General features: G+C 48.4%; 1 protein-coding gene across 1 annotated transcript in view; it reads right to left on the bottom strand.

The window, feature by feature from the left end:
- Nucleotides 1–23,795, bottom strand: part of CECR2 (CECR2 histone acetyl-lysine reader) — a 453,428-nt gene that overhangs the window by 160,206 nt on the left and 269,427 nt on the right. Inside the window, exon 5 of the mRNA XM_086952894.1 lies at nucleotides 216–308. Within this exon, the coding sequence (XP_086809020.1) occupies nucleotides 216–308 (93 nt within the window). The remainder of the gene's footprint in view (nucleotides 1–215; nucleotides 309–23,795) is intronic.

Raw genomic sequence — 23,795 nt, 5'->3', positions numbered from 1 at the left:
CTAAATTTCATTTTTACCTTTACACACACACAAACAGCAGCAATAATGAGAATCAATACTCATGTTTTGCTGATTAACTGTAATCTAGTATTCTTAATTATTCACACCTGTTACCTCCACCTTGCCACTATAAAAATGCTCAAATTTGGACCCACGTTTAATGACATAATATGTTGTACAAATACAGAAATGTTAGTATGTGGCCATTTTTCTACCTCACAGGAATTTCCTCCACTACTTTCTTCTTAGGCGGTCGCCCTCTCTTCCTGACCGGCTTCTCCGGAACGAAATCGGTTTGTCCTGGTCCCCTGTATTTAAGAGATGTAATTGTTAGCTGTATCCTTTCACCGTAACAAAAGCACATTATAATTTTGAGACATAATATACACTAAGTGGCGAGGTGCCTAAACATCGCCCAAAATTATAGGTAATAACATGGAGTCCAGGGGAGGAATACGGGGTGCAATCAAACAAACAGAGGCCATAGCTGGAACAAGAAGTGAAGTTTCACAGCCACGTGAGGGATAAATACTGTAGCAATGAATACAGTATAATTTCTAACCCACTAAGTAATGGTGCTGCAGTGTGATTAATTTACTTGCAGGCTCAGGAATATGAACAATTGTTACTTACCTGTAAACAGGTGGTTCTCCAGTATTGGTGTCTTTCATAGATTCACATGCTTGAATATTCCCCGTCGTCGGAGTGGGAGTCCCACGGTAAATAAAATAGCAATAAATGCTAAATATATAATAATATATAATAAATATATATATACATAATAAGGAAAAACCCAAAAAATGCATACAATAACCATCTGGTACCTAACCAAGAGTTTCCACATAGGAATGCATGGGGAAAAAGAAGTTCCAATGCAGCCTATCCTTGTCATTATGTTAGTCCAAACTGCAGCCAATCAGGCGCCAGCAGCCCTCTAGAACCTTCTCCTCAGAGCTCAAGCCCTCAGATTTTCGTAGCACAAGAGTGACCACAGAGTCTATGAGGAGAAACGAGCCTCTGAGGGGAGGATGGGAGGGTCGCATGTGAATCTATGAAAGACACCAATACTGGAGAACCACCTGTTTACAGGTAAGTAACAATTGTTCTTCTCCAGTATTGGGGTGTCTTTCATAGATTCACATGCTTGAATATAGAATAGTAAGCAGTCCGTATCCGAACACAAAGTTTCCAGGATGCAATGTATACACAAAAGGTTGGAATCAACAGGTGCAAATCCATGTCATAGAAGTTATAAAACTATATGTATACATAGAGAAGACATGCATAAGACTGGAAACCATAGGAGGAGGGTAGAACAGAGGCTCACCTTATTGAAAAAGATTACGGAGCACAGCTTGTCCCACTGCGGTATCCCCTTCGGCCATGGCACCCAGATTGTAGTGCTTCGTGAACGTGTGCCTGCTGGACCACGTGGCAGCTCTGCAAATCTGGTGCAATGGAACTCCGGCAAAGAGTGCAGTCGAAGAGGCCACAGACCTGGTAGAGTGGGCTCTCACTGTAGACTGTAAAGGCTTTCCCGCTTTCTGATGGCAGAAAGCAATCGCCGAAGCCACCCAGCGGGCTACTGTAGGTTTGGTGACTGGTCGCCCTTTTTGAAAACGGCCATAGGCCACGAAGAGCTGATCCGATTTTCGGAACTGGGCCGTTCTGCTGATGTAGAACTTTAAACATCTTTTAATGTCCAAAGAGTGCAGGCGTTGTTCCGCAGGTGATTGCGGATTGGCAAAGAAAGACTTCAGTATAACAGGTTCATTAATATGGAAGTCTGACGGCACTTTTGGAAGGAAAGTAGGGTTAGTGCGTAAAAGCACAGAATCCGGTTTGAACTGTAGAAATGGTTGTTTAATCGTGAAAGCATGCATATCACTCACTCGACGTGAGGACGTCAGTGCAAGTAAAAGCGCAACCTTCCAGGTGACATACTTGAGATCTGCGCTATGGATTGGTTCAAACGGAGCAGTCATTAATTGTGACAGGACAATGTTGAGGCGCCACTCTGGAGGAGGACGCCGAACTGGTGGAAAAGTCCGAAGAAGTCCTTTGAAGAATTGACGTATCAATCTGGATGAGCATAAGGAGGCGGAGCCATCATGGCGGAAGCGTGAGATTGCCGCCAGAAAAACTCTTAAAGTTGCATGTGACAAACCCGACTGAGCCAGATGGAGAAAGAAAGGGAGGAGCTCAGCGGGCGTGGCACGCAAAGGATGTACCCCGGCGTCTGTACACCAGTGGCAAAAGCGTTTCCACTTCAACTTATAGGTTTTTATAGTTGATGGAGCCCTAGCCTGAGCGAGGATGTTACGACACTCCTGAGGGATGCTTAGATGTGCAAATTCACAGTGCTCAGGTTCCAGGCTGACAAGCTCAGGGAAGAGGGGTCCGGATGGTAGATTTGACCCCTGTTCATGGAGAGAAGATCCATTCGAGGATGAAGAAGAATGGGTTTGCATTGAGACAGGAGTAGCAGCTCTGAGAACCACGCCTGTCGTGGCCACCTGGGAGCAATCAGAAGGATGCGGCAAGGCTCTCTCCGCATTTTCCAAAGTACGCGAGGCACTAGAGGGATCGGAGGAAAAGCGTAGGCGAAGAGACTCGACCAATCCATCAGAAGGGCATTGCCTTGGGACCCTTTGTGGGGATGCCAGCTTGCGTAAGCGGGGCATTTGCGGTTCTCTGGAGTCGCAAAGAGGTCGATTGCAGGGAATCCCCAACGGTGAAAGACCATATCGAGTGTTGGCTGGTGGAGTTCCCACTCGTGGTTGGATGATCGGGATCTGCTTAGGGAATCCGCCAGGAGGTTGGACAACCCCGGAAGATGTACTGCAGTGATTTGGATTTGATGATTGATGGACCAGTCCCAAATCGCCTCTGCCAGGCGGGATAACACCGGAGACTTCGTTCCGCCCTGCTTGTTTATATAATGCATGCAGGTCGTGTTGTCCGTTTGTATGAGAACTGACTCTCCCTGCAGCACTGGTTGAAATGATTTCAGGGCCAGAAAGATAGCCATCAGCTCCAACTTGTTGATGTGCCAGGTCTTTTGATGGAAAGTCCATTTCCCTTTCACGGACAGGTCTTGGAGGTGAGCTCCCCAGCCCTCCAGGGAGGCATCCGTCGTCAGTGTTAGATCTGGGGAGTTGGACAGAAAAGACGTGCCTGCTGCTAGCTGGTGTGGTTGTGCCCACCATCTGAGCCCCTTCTTCATGGGAATGGTGATGGAGACCTGATCGTTGAAGGAACCGGTGACCTGACGCCACTGCTTGTCCAGAGCCTGTTGGATAGGTCGTGCTCGTAGTCGGCAATGAGGGACAAGAGCGATGCATGACGAAGCCATCCCCAAAAAGGACTTCAACAAGCGGACTGAAACGCACTTCTTTGCGAGAAGTAGCAAAACTAGCCGGAGGATCCTCTGTTGACGTTCCCGGGAGACAAATGCTTTGGCTAGGTTGGTGTCCAACGTTGCTCCTAGGAAATCTTTGCAAGTTGTTGGCTGCAATCGAGATTTCTTCAGATTGATGGACAGACCCAAGGAACGGAATACTGTCTGGCAGATTGCAGTATGATGTAGAAGTTGTGCGCGGGATTGTGATTTCAGAAGGCAGTCGTCGAGATATGGGAATATCTGGATGCCTTGAAGACGAAGAAAAGCCATGACCGGAGCCAACATTTTTGTAAAGACTCGGGGGGCTGAACGGAGGCCAAATGGAAGGACCCTGAATTGGAAATGAAGGTGACCCACCTTGAAGCGCAGGAACTTGCGATGAGCCGCTAGAATTGGGACATGGAAGTAGGCGTCCCGGAGATCGATGGTAGTCATGAAATCTCCGACTGAGAGCAAACGCAAGATCTCTGTAAGCGTGAGCATACGGAAGGTCTGGTCCTTGAGATAATGATTGAGTGCTCTCAAGTCCAGTATTGGTCTCCATTCTCTGTTCTTTTTGATGACGAGGAAAAAACGGGAATAAAACCCCTTCCCTCTCTGCGACTTTGGCACAACTTCCACCGCACCCTTTTGAAGGAGAAGGCGAACCTGATGAAATAGTTCTTTGAGGTGCGGAGGCGGTGGTCCGGAAGGTGGCGTTGGAGGAGGTACCTCGACAAATTCCAATGCATGGCCTCTCTTCACAATGTCGAGTGCCCAACGGTCCGTAGTAATGGAGGACCATTGAGAACCAAACAGAGAGATTTGACCTCCAATTCTCCGTTCGACAGAGGAGTCATTGACGTTTGTTGGATTGACCTCTGAAATTAGACTTCCCTCTGTAAGTTCTGGCAGGCTGCTGACGGGAAGACTGCTGGCGGTTACCGGTGTAACGCTGGTTACCTTGGTTGAAGGACCGGTATTGACTGCTTCCTCCACGAAAAGTGGACGTAGTGCCACGTCCTCGAGCACCCCGAAAGGGCTGCTTCTTAAACTGAAGGGTACCCAAAGCACGTGCAGTGTCCGTGTCCTTTTTAATGGATTGTAGCGCTTCATCAATATGCGCTCCAAATAATGACTCGCCGTCATATGGCATATCTAGGATTCGTGCCTGAACTTCTTGCCGAAACGAAGTCAAGCGTAACCAACCCTGGCGACGCAGAACGGCCGCTCCAGCGAGCTGGCGAAAACCGGTGCAGGCTACATCCACTGCACAATCTATAAGTTCTTCTGCCGTCCTCTCTCCTTCTTGCAGAATTCTCTGTGCTTCGGCCTTGGAAGCATCTGGGAGTAACGCTATGTAGGCGGCCATGTCAGCCCAAGCCTGACGATCATAACGGTCTAAAATGGCCATTGCGTTAGCTACTCGAACTGTTGTAGAGGACATGGAGGAAAATTTTCGCCCAATAGCATCCAGGCGACGGCCCTCACGGTCCGGAGGAGCAGTGATTGTAGACGCCGGATTCTTTGAACCCCGTTGAGCTGCCTGCGTGACGACAGAGTCGGGCTTAGGTTGACCTGTAAGGCATGCTGGAGATCCTATAGGAGCTTTGTATTTCTTTTCTAACCTTGGCAGCTGTGCTGGTAAAGAGTTTGGCGTCTTCATTATTTTCTCCCCTTCAGACCAGATGAAATCTATAATCGGGACTGTGTGGATCTGTTTCAAGGGCTGGTTTTTGAAATCGTATAGGAAACAATCTTCCTCTCGGTGTGCTCGTGGCAATTTGAATCGCTGTGCTGCCCTATCCATTAACTGGTGGAAGCCCGCGATGTCTACTGGAGGAGAATCCGCTGTAGGCACCTGAGAAGGAGATGGTGTTTGAGCACGATAGTCATCCCACTCCGCCAAATGTTCCTCACCATCCTCATCTACTTCAGAAACTTCACCATCTTCACGCTCTGGATGATTCTCGTCATCATCCTCTGGATAGATGGTAGTGTGAACACGAACTGATGTAGTCCGGTGAACAGTTACAGGCGACGCTGGTTGAGGAGGAGCCAGAACCGGGTTAGAAACTGGATTTATTACTGATGGGACCGTTGCAACCTGTGGCGTTGGTGGGAAACGCCGATTGTAGTCTTCCAACATACTTTGGAGGTTTGATATCATGGAGATAGGCAACATCGCAGTTGGAATCTGAGTGTGAGTTGTTTGATGTTGGCCATAAACATCTTCCTCGTCGTTACTGAAGTCTTGACACTTAATATTTAGATCCGAAAGACTGTGAGCTTGGCCATCAGACTCTTGATCAGAATCAGTCGCAAACAGCGGAGATGGAGGATTAATCATCTCTTGCTCCGTAAGAGTCTCGAACTGTGGTTTGTTGGACTGCAAGGGCAAAAGAGGCATTGTAGCAAAAGAAGAGGCCGGCGTCGAAATAGTGTCCTGAGTACGCGTCGACGGCATGACATCAATTGACTTCTGTGATGGGATCGACTTGGATGCCATCGTCGACGAGGAGACCGTCGACGGAGCAGTCTTCAACGGTATCGATGGAGTCATCGTCGACGGAACCTTCACTTTCAATGTCTTCGTCGACGGAGTCATCGTCGACGGAGTCATCGTCGACGGAGCGGTCGTCGACGGAATGGTCGTCGACGGAGCAGATGGAACAGGTCCCCTCGTCGACGGGATAGCCGTCGACGGTGCGCTCGTCGACGAGAGCGTAGACGGAGTCAAAGCCTTCACACCTCTAGTCGACGACGACCGGGTCGTCGACGAGTGAGCTTTTCTCGTCGATGAAGATGAAATAGGAATCACAGAAGACACAGTCTTAGAGCTGAGAACCACTCTCATTGACGATGAAGACGTCGACGCCAAAGCCGACGACGATCCAGAGGCCATCGTCGTTGTGACTGTCGTCGTCGATTTGGAACCAGAGACAGCCATTCTCGTCGACGGAGTAGAAACTCCCGTCGTCGACGGCAAATCCGTTTTCCTCACAGAAAAACTGGACTTTGAAGCAGAAGGAGCCTGAGAGCTATGTCTCGTGGGCCCAGACGTGGTAGGCAAAGGTGAAGACACCGCAGGGGTCATTGTGAGGGAAACTTTCCTCTTTTTAAGAAATGGCGAAGGCACCTCCTGCACACTACCACGTTTAGAAGCTGCTTGAGAACGGCCTGACCCAAGACTTTCAGCGTCAGAAATTACATTATCTTTGTCTTTAAGCCTCTGAAGCCAGACAAGTAAACGGCCTTCTCTGTCCTTTTGAGTTTTCTCTGAGAATTTTCTACAGAGTTTACAGGTACCCACTTCATGGTCCGGGTAAAGGCAGTAATGAATATGCTACTTACCAGTATGCATCTGTTCTTGGCATGTAGGGCTGCTAACATTCATATCTTTGCATTAGATCGCCACCTAGTGTTGGGTCCGGATGATCGCACATTGTTGTCCTGGAAGAGTCTTCGAAGTATCCTGAGATGGGTGGCTCCTCCCCTGGACTACAGTGCGCATGGGCATCGGCTCCATCCCCAGATTGTTTTTCGCCATTGTGGCAGAGGATGGAGTGAAAAGTGTAAAGGATGTCCATGCTAATGATTGAATACAATAGTATATCTGCAGCTGCGACAGGCACCGGGGAGGAGGGTGGGCGATATGAATGTTAGCAGCCCTACATGCCAAGAACAGATGCATACTGGTAAGTAGCATATTCAGTTCGAGGCATGTGGGCTGCTAAATTCATATCTTTGCATAGAATACATAGCAGTCCCTCCATCAGCGGCGGTTGCCCGTGCCAGCTGCAGAAACCTGAAAAAGTGTCTTGAGAACAGCCTGCCCTACAGCTGCTTGCTGTTTGGAATGTACATCAACACAGTAGTGTTTTGTAAAGGTATGTGGTGTAACCCACGTGGCTGCTCTGCAAATGTCCTCTAGAGGAATGTTTCCAAGGAAAGCCATGGATGCCCCCAACTTGCGTGTGGAGTGTGCCTTTGGGGGTATTGTTAAAGTGCGCTTGGCTTTATGATAACAGATTTGGATGCACTTAACAATCCATCTGGCTATTCCTGCTTTGGAAATTGGGTTGCCTTTGTGTTGTGGTGAGAAGGCAACAAAGAGTTGTTTTGTCTTCCTAAAGTGTTGTGTCCTGTCTATGTAGTACATCAATGCCCTCCGTACGTCTAACGTATGGAGCATCCTTTCCGCCACTGTTTGTGGGTTCTGGAAGAATGCAGGCAAATCGATAGTTTGGTTGAGATGAAAATGTGACACCACCTTTGGAAGGAATTTGGGGTTAGTACGTAGTACCACCCTATTTGGATGAATCTGGATGAATGGCTCTTGTATCGTGAGTGCTTGCAACTCACTTACGCGTCTTAGTGACGTAATGGCAATTAGGAAAGCAACTTTCCACGTTAGGAATTGCAGTTCGCACGAGTGCATTGGCTCAAACGGTGGTCCCATCAGTCTGGTGAGGACCACATTGAGGTTCCACACGGGAGCTGGCGGTGTTCTTGGGGGAATGACTCGTTTCAGGCCTTCAAGAAACGCTTTAATGGCAGGCACCCTGAAGACTGAGAGATGCTGCCTATTTTGAAGGTAAGCTGCGATGGCGGATAGATGTATCCGAATAGAAGTGAACGCTAGTTTGCACTTATAAAGGTGTAACAGATAGCAAATGATGTTAGGGATAGATGCATCTAGCGGGTTTATGTCATTGTTTGCACAGTAAATGACAAAACGCTTCCATTTTGCGGCATAGCATGCTCTGGTTGACGGCTTCCTCGCCTCCTTGATGATGTTCATGCATTCAGGAGGTAGGTTTAGGTATCCGAACTCTAAGACTTCAGGAGCCAGATCGCTAGGTTGAGCTGTTGCGGATCTGGATGCTGAATTTCTCCATGGTTCTGCGTCAGAAGTCTGGGCGTGAGGCGCAGTCTTTGATGCGGGACCACTGAGAGCTCGAGGAACGTGGTGTACCATGCTTGGCGCGCCCACGTTGGAGCAACTAGGATGAGTGTCATGGAGTGTTGCCGTAGTTTCCTCGCCACCAGTGGTATCAGGGGTGTCGGGGGAAAAGCGTAAGCAAATTTGCCTGACCAGTTCATCCATATCGCATTGCCCTGCGATTGGGGGTGTGGGAACCTGGCGGCGAAGCTTTGGCATTTTGCGTTCTCCCTTGTGGCGAACAGGTCTATGTCTGGACGCCCCCACCTTTGGAAGTACGGCTGGAGTACCGATGGATGTATCTCCCACTCGTGCATTTGATGACTGTATCTGCTGAGCAGATCCGCCATCTGATTGTCCTTCCCCGGGAGGTGTTCTGCCATGAGGAAGATGTTCCTCTGAATGGCCCACTTCCACATGCTCTGAGCCAAGTGAGACAGCTGTGGTGAGTGGGTGCCCCCCTGTTTTTGGATGTAGTACATCGCGGTCATGTTGTCCGTCCGGACTAACACCACTTTGTTGCACAGATGTACAATGAAGGACTTGAGTGCCATGAAGATCGCCATCAGTTCTAGATAGTTGATGTGCATCTTCTGTTGCTGCGTCGTCCATAGTCCCTGCACTGTGTAAGTGAGCAGGTGTGCTCCCCATCCCTGGAGAGATGCGTCCGTTGTCAGGATAACCTGTGGCACTGGCTCCTGGAACAGTCGGCCCTTGCAAAGGTTGTGTGGAGTCCACCAATGCAGAGAGTTGTATGCCCGACTGGTAACCAACACTAGGTCTGTTAATTGTCCCTGAGCCTGTGTCCACTGATTTGCTAAGCACTCCTGGAGCGGGCGCATATGCAACCGTGCGTGAGGGACTATGAAGATGCAGGAGGCCATCATGCCTATCAACTGCATGAACACTCTTGCTGGAAGCGAGTGTCCCGGTCTGAACTTCTGGATTAATGACTGTATGCCGTCTATCCTGACCTGGTTTGGTTGTGCCGAGGCCGTCAGGGTATTGATTGTCGCACCCAGAAACTGCCGGACGTGTGCCGGCTGAAGGTGTGACTTCGGGTAATTCAACGAGAAACCCAGGTCGTGAAGGAGGTGAATGGTAGTCGACATGTCCGCGGCGCACTGCTGTTCCGATCTGGCTTGAACGAGCCAGTCGTCGAGGTAGGGGTAGACATGGATGTTCTGCCTCCTGAGGTGCGCTGCTACAGTCGCCAGACACTTGGTAAAGACCCTTGGGGCAGTTGTGACTCCGAAGGGTAGGACTTTGAACTGATAATGCGTGCCCTGGATAGTGAACCTGAGGTACCTTCTGTGGGACGGATGTAGCGGAATGTGGAAATAAGCATCCTTGAGATCCAAGGTTGCTAAGAAGTCTCCTTTGTTTAACATAGGAAGAATCTGTTGCAGTGTAAGCATGTGGAAATGCTCTGACAGTATGTACAGATTGAGGGGACGGAGATCCAGAATTGGCCTGAGAGATCCGTCCTTCTTTGGAATGAGGAAGTACAGAGAATAAACCCCTGTGCCTTCCTCCCCCACTGGCACGAGCTCGATTGCCCCTTTTTGCAGCATCACCAACACTTCCTGCTGCAATAAGTGCAAGTGCTCTGCGGACATAGGTCTTTGCCTTGGTGGAATGTTGGGTGGAGTGGACTTTAACTCTAGACAATAACCGTACTGGATAAGCTGTCGCACCCACCTGTCTGTGGTGATGTTGGTCCAGACGGGCAGGAACTGCTGTATTCTCCCCCCGACAGGTGTTAAATGGTCGGGGGGCAGTGACAGAGAGTCACTGGTTGCTCGGGGCAGAGGAGCGTGAATTGTTGCCTCCTTTGCCACGTCCTTTGTTGCTGTTTCCCCTGTAGCCCCTCTTGTTTTGTTTGGGGTACGAGGACTGTGCTCCACCTCTAGGGAACTGTGACTGTTGACCCATCTGTCCTCTGGTGACTCCACGGGCACCTGAGCGACGAAAATTATTGCCACGAAACTGCTGAGATTGCAGGGCCCCCATCGATTTAGCGGTTTCAGTGTCCTTTTTAATCTTTTCCAGGGTGGTGTCAACATCTGGACCAAACAGTCTATCCGGATTGACTGGTTGATTAAGTATGGTTGTTTGAATGTCAGGTTTGAACCCCGATATGCGGAGCCAAGCCTGTCTTCTGAGCATGACACTGGTGTTAACGGCCCTAGCGGCTGTGTCCGCGACATCAAGTGCGCACTTTATGGCCGCGTTGGAGATCAGTTGTCCCTCTTGTATAATCATTTTGGTGCCCTCTTGAAACTGCGGAGGCAGGTGTTCTACAATCTGCTCTAGTGTGTCGTAATGTGATCTATCATAACGTGCCAGTAGAGCCTGTGTATTTGCAATACGCCAGAAATTGGCAGCCTGTGCAGCCACTCTTTTGCCTCCTGCCTCTAGCACTTTGGACTCCTTATCCGGGGGAGGAGCTTCACCCGTTGTTTGGGAGTTGGCCCTCTTGCGTGCGTTTGCTACCACCAAGGAGTCAAGCGGCAACTGTCCTCGAATGTATGCAGGGTCTGCAGGCGCTGGTCTGTACTTTTTTTCAATACGTGGGTTGACCACCCTCGCCCTGGTAGGCTCTTTAAAGATGTCCGCAGCATGCTTGAGGACCCCTTTGAGCATAGGCAGTGTCTTTACATTTCTTTCCGAAACTGAAAATGTGTCGAATAGAAAGTCTTCCTCAACTGGGTCAGCATGCATGTCCACATCATGATTAGCAGCTGCCCTCTCAATGAGTGCATGAAAACCTGCAGAATCCTCCGTAGGGGATGCACGTGTACTGAAGGTCTGTGGGTCTTGCCCCACATCTTGGGTGCCTTGGTCCCCAATGCCATAAAAAGAATCTGGCTGTGCATCAGGTTCATTTACTGGGAACGTGTATTGTTCATCTTCACCATAGTCCCCACTGTCAGAGTGGTCTGGAGACGGTGTTGGGCTCCTTCCCAGAGGAGGTAGAATAGGTTCCATGAGGCCTGAGGCGTCCTGTGGAAACTTTTTCTTCTTTAGGGGAATGACGTAGGATTCCACCGGCTGCGAAGTGATCTTCCTTTTATAAAGGGTTAACTTCCCCGTGTCCGCGTCTATAAAACACTCCGAATCCTCTTCAGGGTCGAGCACTTGACCCGAAGATGTCCCTGCCGTAGAAGATTCCGACTTCTTTGGCGTCGATTTCGAGGAAAAGGCCTTTGGCACCACTTTTGGCGGTAGAAGGAAGAGGAGCTTACTTGCCGGCTTGACCGGGACGTCTGCCGCCTTCTGCGTCGATGGCGTTGGCGTCGACGAAGAAAAGGCCTTGTCCTTAATTCTTTGTAGTGAAGCAGCCACGAGAGATGCGTCGGTGACCGATGTCTTTGGCACCGACGAGGTGGCCTTGCCTTCGGATGCGACGTTCCGTTGGTCTTTTGGAGGGATGGACGGCGCCGACCCCGAGTCCCTGGAGCGATGCGCAGATGTCCCCGTTGGAGCCGGGGCTGTGTCGGTTGCCTTAGCAGGCTTCGCCGGCGCCGGCGCGCTTGTCTTGTGCGTGCCACCCTTTTTAGAGGATCTCTCCTCCGGCGCCGATTTCGACCCTGTGGAATCGCCGTGTTTCTTCGACTTCTGCGGACCGGAGGTCGACGGAGTCGAGGAGGCCGCCGGTTTTTTTTTGTTTTTGCTGTTGCGACCGCCATCTTAGGGACGATTGAGTCCTTAACTTTCGGTTTCGGTTTCGGGTCGGCCATTTTAGGTGCAGTCGAGACCGTTGCTTTCAGTTTCGGTTTCGAAACCCTCGGCGCAGCAAGTATGTCCGTGGCCGGGCCGACAGGCGGGGCCGTGGCTTGCGCTACAGGGTCTTGGGTAAGGCCGACAGGCGATCCCGCGACCCTCTCCTGATGTTCTTCAACTTCGGGGCATAGCTCGTCCCCTGAGCTATCTTCCTCGGCCCCATAAACCATAACGTCGTCCCCTACCTCGTCGACGTATTCAAGGCCCTGACCCACGACTCCGTCGTCGTCATATTCCGGATCGGCCTCGACCTCCGTCTCAGGCGGGGAGATTTGAAGATGATGGCTCTGGTCCTCTTCTTCTTGGTCGCCGAAGATGTTATCTGGATCCGGGGCCGCCTGTTTGGCCACAAGGCGCACTGCGCGCCGAATCGTGAGAGTTTTCTTCGACCTGAACTTCGCACAGGCCCGGCAACTTCCTTCGTCATGGTCTGGCGAAAGGCACTTATTACAGACCGGGTGTACGTCTATATGTGGGTATTTGGACCCACAGAGCGGACAGAGTTTAAACGGACTCCGCTCCATGTTGGGAACTTAGTGTCGAGTCGCGATGAGAAGGCCTCGATGTCCGAAGAGTAGTAAAAAACTCCGGTGATTCCGGCTCCGAGAGACGGAAGAACTCGAGACCGTACGCAAACAATACCGACGTAAAGAACCCAAAGCCTTTTGGCCGTAAAAAATGATGTTTATTCGGTTCCGACGGAGAGACGTCGAGACCGCATCCGAACCCAATGGCGGAAAAAAACAATCTGGGGATGGAGCCGATGCCCATGCGCACTGTAGTCCAGGGGAGGAGCCACCCATCTCAGGATACTTCGAAGACTCTTCCAGGACAACAATGTGCGATCATCCGGACCCAACACTAGGTGGCGATCTAATGCAAAGATATGAATTTAGCAGCCCACATGCCTCGAACATACACTTACTGTGTGGGTCATCATGAAATAATCTCAGCTTTCCACACGAGGAACAAGCCCTGAAGAGAGACTTCTTACTTGAAGACATTTTGGAAGAAACTGGAACACTTGAAGAAGAAACTGAGCAGAGCTCAGGGAGACTCCCTTACACACGACGTGCGGTCGAAAATCTGAGGGCTTGAGCTCTGAGGAGAAGGTTCTAGAGGGCTGCTGGCGCCTGATTGGCTGCAGTTTGGACTAACATAATGACAAGGATAGGCTGCATTGGAACTTCTTTTTCCCCATGCATTCCTATGTGGAAACTCTTGGTTAGGTACCAGATGGTTATTGTATGCATTTTTTGGGTTTTTCCTTATTATGTATATATATATTTATTATATATTATTATATATTTAGCATTTATTGCTATTTTATTTACCGTGGGACTCCCACTCCGACGACGGGGAATATTCAAGCATGTGAATCTATGAAAGACACCCCAATACTGGAGAACATCTAGTGCCTCAGGAAGGCTTAAGGCAATTTTTGGACCTACTGAGGAAAGGGATTTTCTCCAGTCGGTGTCTACAGGAAAGCTCCCACCCTCAGCAGTTACTGTAGTTACGCTTTCTTCCTTGAAGCTGGTTGTGGCTGAGCAGGTAAAATGATTGAAGAATCCAGAATCCTATGAGTACAACAGAGCTTACAAGGTTCTGGAAGGGCATTAGGGCTCTGATATGCATGTAACGTAACTTCAAGTAAGGAGACTATACCAAATGCTCAGAAACAGACTTTCCTACCCGTGGCTCAATGTTAAATCCATATATGGCTGTGAAAAGTGTAGCGATTGTCATAGTCATACAGCAGATTCCCCCAGCCTCCATAACATAGCTGGAGGAGGGAAGACCTGCAGCAACTTGCTTAGAGAAGCAGAACAAGTCATGTTTAGCACCCCGGAGAACTCATGACGCAGCACTTCTGATCAAGTGTAACTCAAGGCAGGTAAGGAGGTGTAATGCGAAACGCATGGGTCACTTGGCTCATTTCAACAGAGGCGAACACTAGTATGACCGGAAGAAACGACATTCCATGGGGTTCAGTAAATGCAGGGTCTATTCTGCACATTGGACATTCTTGCCAGTTAAATGAAACACTAGCTCTGAACGGTCTAACAACACAAAACCCTCTACTCTCCGGCCCCAAACTACCTGAACAACAAACTGGTAAGAGCAGGTCAATCCAGAACACCGAGAAGCTCCAACTCACTCCTTCTCATACCGCCGAAAATGAAAAACACCCAATACCGATCATTTTCAGGCAACGCTCCCAGGAGTCCTCAAATGCAACCCCTCCTTCTCCTGTTTCAAATACTTTCCTGACCAACTTCAACTAACCTAGACTTCATACCCGAGTTGACTCCCATTCAAGGATAGTTGGTGAACGGACGATGCTAATCACCTTTTTCTTTCTATTGTTCTCTGTTGCACTGTTATTTATTGTTCATGCTGTATTCTTCATCCTTGGTTTGCTTACTTACTGACAGCCTTCTATGTAATGGAATGTCCTTTTTTTTCCACAGTGTGTATGAAAAGCGCTCGGATACCTACGGGTCAAGCTAGCGCTATATAAAACTTTAAAAATAAAATAAATAAATAAAATCAAGCAGACTGGGTGTGGACAACCATCCTACGCATTGGCTCTGCACACTCATCCAGCAGCAGCGCCGTAAAGAGCCGAGGTGCAAACCATGCTAGATGCCATGAGCACTGCTTCAGCACACGGGCCCACATACTGTACCACAAAGTGGTTATGACCAACACCATGAGGAACACTTTGATTTGTTATTCTTTTCCACTGAAGTGCGGATCCTGCAATATTTCACGTTTTGAGAAGGACCGTGGTAAGGTAAGTGGTGGTCATCTGATTAAGCGATTCCTAGGGGTCTTGCTTATGTGAGTAACTAGGTAGGAGACAAAGGGCACCATGAAGGAACGTCAGAATGAAAGTGCTTTAAGAAGGAGGTATACAGATCAATACTGGCTCAACTTCAATTTGATGCAGTTCAGCCCTATTGGTATACCGTGCCACAACGACATTGATAAAAAAAACTCGAATTCCATTTATCTCAGCCACCACTAGATGGCAGTAAGTCAATGTACAAGTAATGCTGAAATCATTACATCGAAGCCAACTGGATTGAGAAACTAGACTCCATCACCAAAGTTGAAAGTGAGTCAAGGATAAGGACTGAGAAATAATAGAGAACTGACCGCTCAGAGTTGGCAAACACAGGATGGAAATGTAGTTTAGCCGTTGGCAAGACCCGCTGCATTAGTAAACAAGGGCGCTGGAATGTTGGGAATTAAAAACAAGCATTGGCAAAGGCAGGATGGCCTGATTGCTCTTTGCATAGCGGGTACCATGCACAGTTCTTAAAGCCCCCATTGAACCTCTGAGTTAGGCCCCCCAGGTCCCGGCAGCCTTGCTGTGGAAACGTCATATGCTATAAGGCTGATGTCCTCTTGCACCACAATGCTCGAGCAGATACGATTAGTTGTTGACGACATGGAGCCCTTCTACTATGTTGATCCAGTTCCCAGGAAGGAAACGTATCAGTTGTCCTGTTCCCAGTTACTCTCCCGTTCCCCACACTCGACAACTCACTCATTGCCATTAGCGATCCAGGTGCTGGGAGCTAGAGGCTCGACGGAGAGACTGCGCCGATGGAGAGACTGCGCCGATTCCAGGACGGCGCCGATGGAGAGACTGCGCCGATGCCTAGACTGCGCCCAGACACGCCTGGCTCTTCACTGGAAACTGGTTAAAATACTTAGTTTAATTGTTCTAGGCCTTAACACTCCAGTAAAGCGCCTGGCACTCCCCTCCCTGCTTAGAGATTCGAGGTGTGACTTTTGCCTTATTCAAGAAACCCATCTCCTCAAAGCAGACTGGAAACGCACGCGGTCCGGCTGGTTTGATAGTCAATACTTCTGAAAAACAAGCAGAACTGACACAGACTACTCTCTTTGCGCATCTCGGTAAAAGAGTACACATTCACACTTGCTAATGTATAACGCATATGTCCCGACCCAAACGACCACCAGGAGGCCTTCCTTCTAGATGCTGTGGGCCGGGTGATGGCCACCCCAGATGTAGACACCCTTCTAGCGGGGGACTTTAACCTGGCCCCAGATGCTGTCTTGGATAGATCATTCCAGCGGACGGATCACAAGGAGGTGCTCACACAGTCACTGGGGGACATGGGACTGTGAGAAGTGTGGTGATTGCGACACCCAGCAATAAAAGACTACACTTACGTTTCTGCAGAATAGATTTCTTTCTTAACTCGCTGTCCTTCACAGCAGCCACATCAGCAATCATTGGCGTCCCGGGTCTTCCTGACCATTACCCCTATCGCCATCACACTACACATCTTGGATGCCATGCTGCAATCCTGTACCTGGCGCCACAATCAGAAGCTATTAACACACGATTCCACCATAATCGAAATAAACACCATGCGCGCCTTTCTTAGCACCAATGACACACCTGAGACCGTCATCGACCTACTGTAGGATACACTGAAAGTGGTGGTACCAGGCAGCTTTATAGCCCTTGCAGCCAGCTGAATAGGGATAGAAAGGATAAGTGTCTCACTTGGAGTGGCAGGTGAAGGAATTAGAAGAGGCCCTAAGCAATATGGTTCCCACAAAATACGGCCACAACTTACGACAGCCTATAAACAACTTAAGGTCCTGGACATAGATAAAGTGGAATACGCTCTCCCCGGCACTAAACAAAAATAATATGCTTGGGACAATAAAGCAGGGCGCCTTTTGGCATATAGGCTAAAGCGCTAAGCGCTCAAGCAAAGAGTAGAGGAGATGGAGGGATCCCAGGGCGGCAGGGTGTACCAAGACACGCAAATTGCACGACAATTCGAACACTTCTATTCTACCCTATACTCAGCAGAGGCATTTGAACTGGGGTAGGTTGAAACTTACTTAGCACAGGTCCCCATGGACAGCATCCCCACTGATGACGCCTTACAATTAGAGAGGGATATCTATCCCAATGAGGTACTCACAGCCATAACCCACCTGCAGGTCAGTAAAGCCCTGGGCGAAGATGGCTATACATATGACTTTATAAAGTATTTGCAAATCCCCTGGCTGCAATCCTGGCTCCTCTTTATAATTCATTTAGCAGCTCCGGCACCCTCATGGACACTAGAAGAGCAGCTACCACCAGGGTGCTCCCCAAGCCTGGCAACGACCTAGCACTTCGCTCTTCCTACCGCCCCATATCACTAGTACATGTCGACGCGAAGATATTCACCAATATACTGTCAGCCCGCTTCGCCCCACCACCCATACGCAGGGCCTGGTAGATTGCTGCAATCCTGGCTCCTCTTTATAATTCATTTAGCAGCTCCGGCACCCTCATGGACACTAGAAGAGCAGCTACCACCAGGGTGCTCCCCAAGCCTGGCAACGACCTAGCACTTCGCTCTTCCTACCGCCCCATATCACTAGTACATGTCGACGCGAAGATATTCACCAATATACTGTCAGCCCGCTTCGCCCCACCACCCATACGCAGGGCCTGGTAGATCTCGTCCAGGCTGGGTTTAGTCCGGAAAGGGGTTGCAGCAATAATACCAAATGCCTCTCCCACCTTCACGATAAAACCGGACACACTCGTGCGCCAGAGCTTCTGCTTGCCGTCAATGCTGAGAAGGCGTTCAACCGCGTGCACTTGCCATGCCTTCAGTTGGTGCTGGCAAGGGCCTGTCTCGGTGACCGGCTCGACGTTGCATATTGTGTAGTTACACCAACCCGACGGCTAGAGTCAACGGACTCATGTCACCCCCCTTTAACAAAGCCTGCAGCACTCCAGGAATGGCCCTCGTCGCCACTGCCCTTTTGCCACTTCAGCCCCCCTATTCAACAAGTAAGATGCAACACTTAATTGCCAGCTACATATGGTCTGGTGGAAATGTGCACATGGAAAAGCAGTAGATATACCTTTACCTGTAGAGTGTGGATGAGGCACTCCCCATTTGGTGGTACAACCAGGCAGCACAGCTTAGATACTTTGTGGGCTCATCAAGGCCTCGTACTGAGAAGGCACTGGTGCTTCATGGATAAAGCAGTGGCTGAGATCCACAACTGGAAGATACCATGGCTTCCTAGGTCACACTGGGCACCAGGGGGTTTATATCTCTCCCATAGTCGGGGCAACAGTAGGCACCAGGGATAACGTACAATTGACAACAGCTCTCCACCCACATCTCACCACCGACACCTATCATGGGGAATTCCCAGTTTTCCCCCAGCTCTACAGAGAACCGCATTCTCACAGTGGCAGGAAGCCAATTGCAAGAGGGTGGGGGACCTATTTGACCAAGATGGTCTCGTAGACTTTGCCCAGGTCCAGAGTAATCACGGCATTCCTCCCGATGCTCACTGTCAGGACATTGAAGTTTGCCATTTGGTTACACAGCCACACAAACGTCTGCATGCCAGAGCCAACCCCTTACACGTTTTGAGAGATGGTCACTCACCCGTCGTATGGACAAAAGCCCAACATTTAAGCTGTCCTAGACGCCCCGCTGGGCGCGGTCAAATCTCCTGCACAGCAGCGATAGGAAACCGAATGCAAGTGCACCTTTACCCCTAGGGAAGGGTACGACATCTTACGATGATCCCACTCGTCTGCCTGCAGCACATCTGATAAAGAGACCTTACTGAAAATTGTGCATTATTGGTATCATACTCCAACTAGAAGAGCTAAATGGAAGCAGGGCGGGGATGATAGCTGCTGGAGGGAGTAAGGACAGCAAATTCTCTGGCATTACCCCAAGCTACAGCAATACTGGACAGATATTTTGGCAGATATTAACGAGATGTACAGCACTGACCTACCTTGATTACCAAGTTAAATATTATTGGGCCTTCCCAACGCAGTAACCTACCCGCTACGGTCAGTGAGGGGAAGAGTCATCACTCTCACCCTCTGTGCAGCAAAAGAAGTCATACTGTACAGGTGGGGCACAGAGCAGACCAACACGACTGGATTGGCAGCATAAACTTTGGGAATTCCTGGGAATGGAAAAATTGATGGTATTGGTGGACTGCAAACTGACACAATTTGACAAAAACTGAGGGCCCTGTATATGGTTTCTGTCCCACTAATTGAGGGAAATATTGTGGCTAGCTTACTTGCGGGTACTCCTCCCCACGCATACCGACCATGGCTTCACCTAAGGTGTAGAAATGCCAGCTTCCCATATACTCGTCCCAGAACCACATCACCTTAAATGTCCCACTCATAGCAGTAGTCCAGTAGGTCCCTTATCCCCCTTTCCCTGACATTTCTTTCTACCCTACCTTCCCTCCCTGCCTGCCACGCTACCCACCTGATTTACCTCTCCACCGGTTAAACTAATGTCTCCTTGTTGGGAATCACCGGCCAGTGGATGTAGCAGAGGAGACTGTTTGTTCCATTGTTTTAAAAAAAATTCAATAACATCGATTTAAACCTAAAAATAAGGTGCAGGTGAAGTAACTTCAATTATTTGCTCGCCCTTTAAAGAGGAAGATCTACTTTTTATCTAGGGTCAAAATAAAGACGTTTGGTCATAGTCATATGTAAACTAACCTCACAAAATGCATTGTCATGTAAACATTAGAAGAAGGCAACATTATCTATATTTTTTATTAAAAAAAATATATGCAAAATGAAGGTTGAGATGGAATAGTTTCTTACCTGTAACTTCAATTCTCTCATAGGGGAATTTGAAATTCTAAACCATACGAACCAGACCATGGCTGATAAACAATTTGTTGGATCTGTAGATATCTCGTGTCTTATCGAGATAGAATTTCAATACTCTCCTTGCATGCAGGGAATGAAGAGTTCTTTCAGCTGGAGTAGAGGGATCCTGAAAGAATGTATGTAATAAAATGGTCTGATTAACATGGAAATCCGAAATAGCCTTAGGGAGGAATTTTGGGTGAGTTCTCATACCACTTTGCTTGAGTGGAAGACTGTGTATGGGTTGTGAGTACAAAGCACTTGGATCCCTCTAACCCTGCGAGCTGATGTTATTGCTACGAGGAAAGCGGTCTTCCAAGAAAGGTGTTGAAGGGAGGCTTTGTCAATTGGCCCAAAGGTATCCTGCATAAGAGGAGAGTGTACAATGTTAAGTTGCCATGGAGGTGAAGGGCGCCCAATGGGAGGGAAAACCTTCAACTCTTCTAGAAAATCCTTGATGACTGACATTTTCTGTAGGCAGTAAGGGCTCCCAGCTGAACCTTTATTGAAGAGAATCGCAAGACCGATTTTGCCAGATGGAATAAGTATGGAATAAGTATGGAAGAATGACATCTTCCTAGCAGGATGTAGGGTCCATGTTCTTAGAGGAACATCAAATGCAAACCTCTTCAATTCGAAGGCATATGCTGAATGGGTGGAAGGCTGCTTGGCTTCTCTGAGGACATCCATACAGTCCTCCGACAGATTCAAGTGTCCGTAATGCACTATCTCCGGACCCATAACACCAAATTCAAAGAGGAGAGATTGGATAGAACCATCTGGCCTCCGTACGTCGTTAGCAGGTCTGGTCTGCATGGCATTTTGAGATGTGGACAGACAGACTGGAGAGGGGAAACTGTGTACCACCATGGACGTGGCCACTCCGGAGCTATTAGGATAATATTGGCTCTCAAGTGGGAGCGCTTGATGAGAACTGATGGAATTAGGGGAATCGGCGGAAAAGAATAAAGAAATCTGCCAGACCAGCTAATCCATAGGGCAGGGCAGGGCTGAAAGTATCTGGAGGCAAAGCGTTTTGATTTTTTGTTTTCTGCTGGGTGAAAAAGTTGAAGGCTGGGGTATCATACAGGTGAAAGAGGTTTTGTACGACATCATCATGGAAGATCCACTTGTGGTTTGCTTGTATAAGCCTGCTGAGAGAGTCTGCCTGAGCATTTTGTACACCTGTAAGGTGAGTTGTGGTGATTGTTAGGTCTCTGGTTATGAGCCATTTCCAGATTGTTCGGGCCTTATGTTATAGGGGCCTGGACCTCATCCCTCCCTGCTTGTTGATGTAGTACATGGTGCTCGTATACTGTAAAAAGCAGTAAGTGCGATCTTAACGATGGGTGAAAAGCCTTCAGCACTAGATGGGCTGCTCGTAGATTGATACAGGTCGTTTCTCTCTCTAACCAGTTGCCCTGGATTTGGAGGTAATACATGTGGCTCCCCTTCCCAGCAGGGAGGCTTCCATCACTATTATTTGAGGAACCTGCTGATGAAAAGGCATCCCTCAAAGCAGGTTTGTTGGACAGCACCACCATTTCAGGGACAGCTTTGCATGACGGTATAGGTCTATCCAGTCTTCCCATTTGTCAGTTGGTCCCACTGGTCCTCTAGACATTCTTGCAGAAGTCGTATATGGAGACGGGCATTAGGTGTGAGGAAGATGCAGGAAGCTATCGAGTACAAGGAGAGAGGATACCATTCTCACTATTGGAAGGGAAGCGATCACGAGAGATTGATATTTCCAAAGGATCGATATGAGTCTTTCCTCCAAAGGACACAAACTTACCTATATTGTGTCGATGGAGGCTCCAAGATAATGTAAGGTTTGAACCAGGACAGACACTGACTTTGTAATGTTGACATGAAGGCCTAGCCTTCGAAGGAGACTGCAAGTTCTGGTATAGTGAAGCTGAAGCCTCTTTGCTCATCGGTACCATGGAGTTGAATCTTCTCCCATGGAATTGTATCTTCTCCCTGTCCGTCAGGGTGCACCTTGAAAAGTTCCTGCAGTGAGGAAAAGACTCAGAAACATGACTTTCTGGGAGGCAGATAATACACACCTAATGAGGGTCTATCTTGGCCTTTTTTCTCCCACAGACAGGGCATTTGTCAAAAAGTGATGGTATTTTTCTGACAAAATACCTCTATTTCTGTCCCAAAAAAACAGAAAAGGCCAGAGAGAGGCCGAAAATGTCAAATGAAATGGTTAACAAAATTCAGTTGGGAATTTTGAGGAAAAAAGCCAAAAAGTGGCTGAGCTCAACAGGGTCCTGTCAGCAGGAGCCAGAAAAACAGAACTGAAGCAACTGCCACCTGCTTAGCATGATGGGATACTGGTGGTCCCTGGATTCTTAAAAGACAAATCCTCTATATCAACTCATATAATGATAGCCTATGGGGCTACACGGTCCTGCTTTCCTTCATCTTTATGCTGTATCAAAAAAGAGGCTGTGAAAGATTCCTGCTGCTGTATTAAAACATCATGAAATTATAAACATACATAAGGATCCTAGCCACTTTTTTGAAAAAAAAGATGAAGAATTGTGCCATTGTAGCCTAGTCCTATAGGTTGCATAATCTGTTCTTATTTAAGTGACCCTGCAGGACTTCCTGAAAAAAGGCGAACATCTACAATTAAGAAAATATATTGATTAAAAAAAGCTCCGGGATCCCCACACGAGTGGGACTATTCAGTGATTTTGACCACACAAATACCCTACAAGAGAAGCTTTCTTTACCCTATTGTTATTAAAGAATAACTATTTCAGCTGGGCCAAGACGTTTCAAATTGGACAAGCATTCCCATAACCACATTTGACAGGTCATTTGATTTCAGTGTGTCAGCTATTCTCAATTATACAATGTTTTATAGATCCAAACACCCCTCTGTGCAACACCACACCGCGATCTCAGGCCAAGAGTAAAGTAAACTATTACAGATGTAAGCTGCAACTCATGGTCGAGGTATTTCAAACCACCTTTGACTTACAATGACATCCCTTTTTTGGTTCCCCACAAATTGCACCCAGATGAATATTTGTAGGCTTACCGCAACTTGGTCCTACTGCCAGTCCTGTGGTGCTGCTCTGCTGGCATCACACATAAGGCAGGGGTAGAAGGTCTCTCTCAGAGGAGCTCAGACTGCGGCAAGTCAAGTGGCATCATGTGAAGGATACTGCTGGCTCAAGGTATCAGTCGTCCAGAATTGTCACTCTGTGCTCCCTGGTCTCAGTCAATGCTGGTGCTCGGCTATAAGCATCCAGCAAGGATGGAGCTGCAGAGATTCCTCTCTTGACTAGGCCTGGGGCTCAGAAGAGTGAACTGACTGCATACTGACTGCAATGTCACTCCATGGTGGCTGCAGAGGAGTCTTTTAAACAACAACAACCATCTTTTAAACACCGCTCAGCACTGTTAGGAGCAGCGTGATTATACAAGTGTGTGGCCCCACCCAGCCCCTCCAGCAAGTGGACATGTCAGGAGAATGTCATCTATGCGATCCGGCAGCGACAGCGTGCCCCATGCCTCCATGAGGACTCGGATCAGTGGTCCTCTCATTTTCAATCATTGTCTGCTGGTACCTGGGGAGGCCCACAGGACTAAAACATATCTGTCCAGTCCTTGCGGCACAAAAGAGTGCAACTCCCTCTGTCACACATGGTGAAAAAGTGTCACTGGAGTTTTTATTTGGAAACCACCCAAAAAAGAACTATATGTTCATAAATCCACCTTGTATTTGCTACATCAACTATGACTTACATTAGATATTATTAGGAACATCGTATACATCAATATGATCTGCTGAATGCAGTATGTGTGTCAAGAATGAATGATGTTAGAATGGTGGTTATGTGTCCGTCTCTGTAGGACTTACGTTTTTCTATTTTCATAATATATGTTTTGTATGCACAAATAAGATTATGTAGAATTGAATACATATATTTTTATACTTTTTCTAT

The sequence above is a fragment of the Lissotriton vulgaris genome, chromosome 1_2 (assembly GCF_964263255.1).
Source record: "Lissotriton vulgaris chromosome 1_2, aLisVul1.2, whole genome shotgun sequence".
NCBI classification, from domain to species: domain Eukaryota; kingdom Metazoa; phylum Chordata; class Amphibia; order Caudata; family Salamandridae; genus Lissotriton; species Lissotriton vulgaris.
The sequence above is the reverse complement of the archived record's forward strand: the minus strand, read 5'-3'. Positions and strand labels throughout refer to the sequence as shown.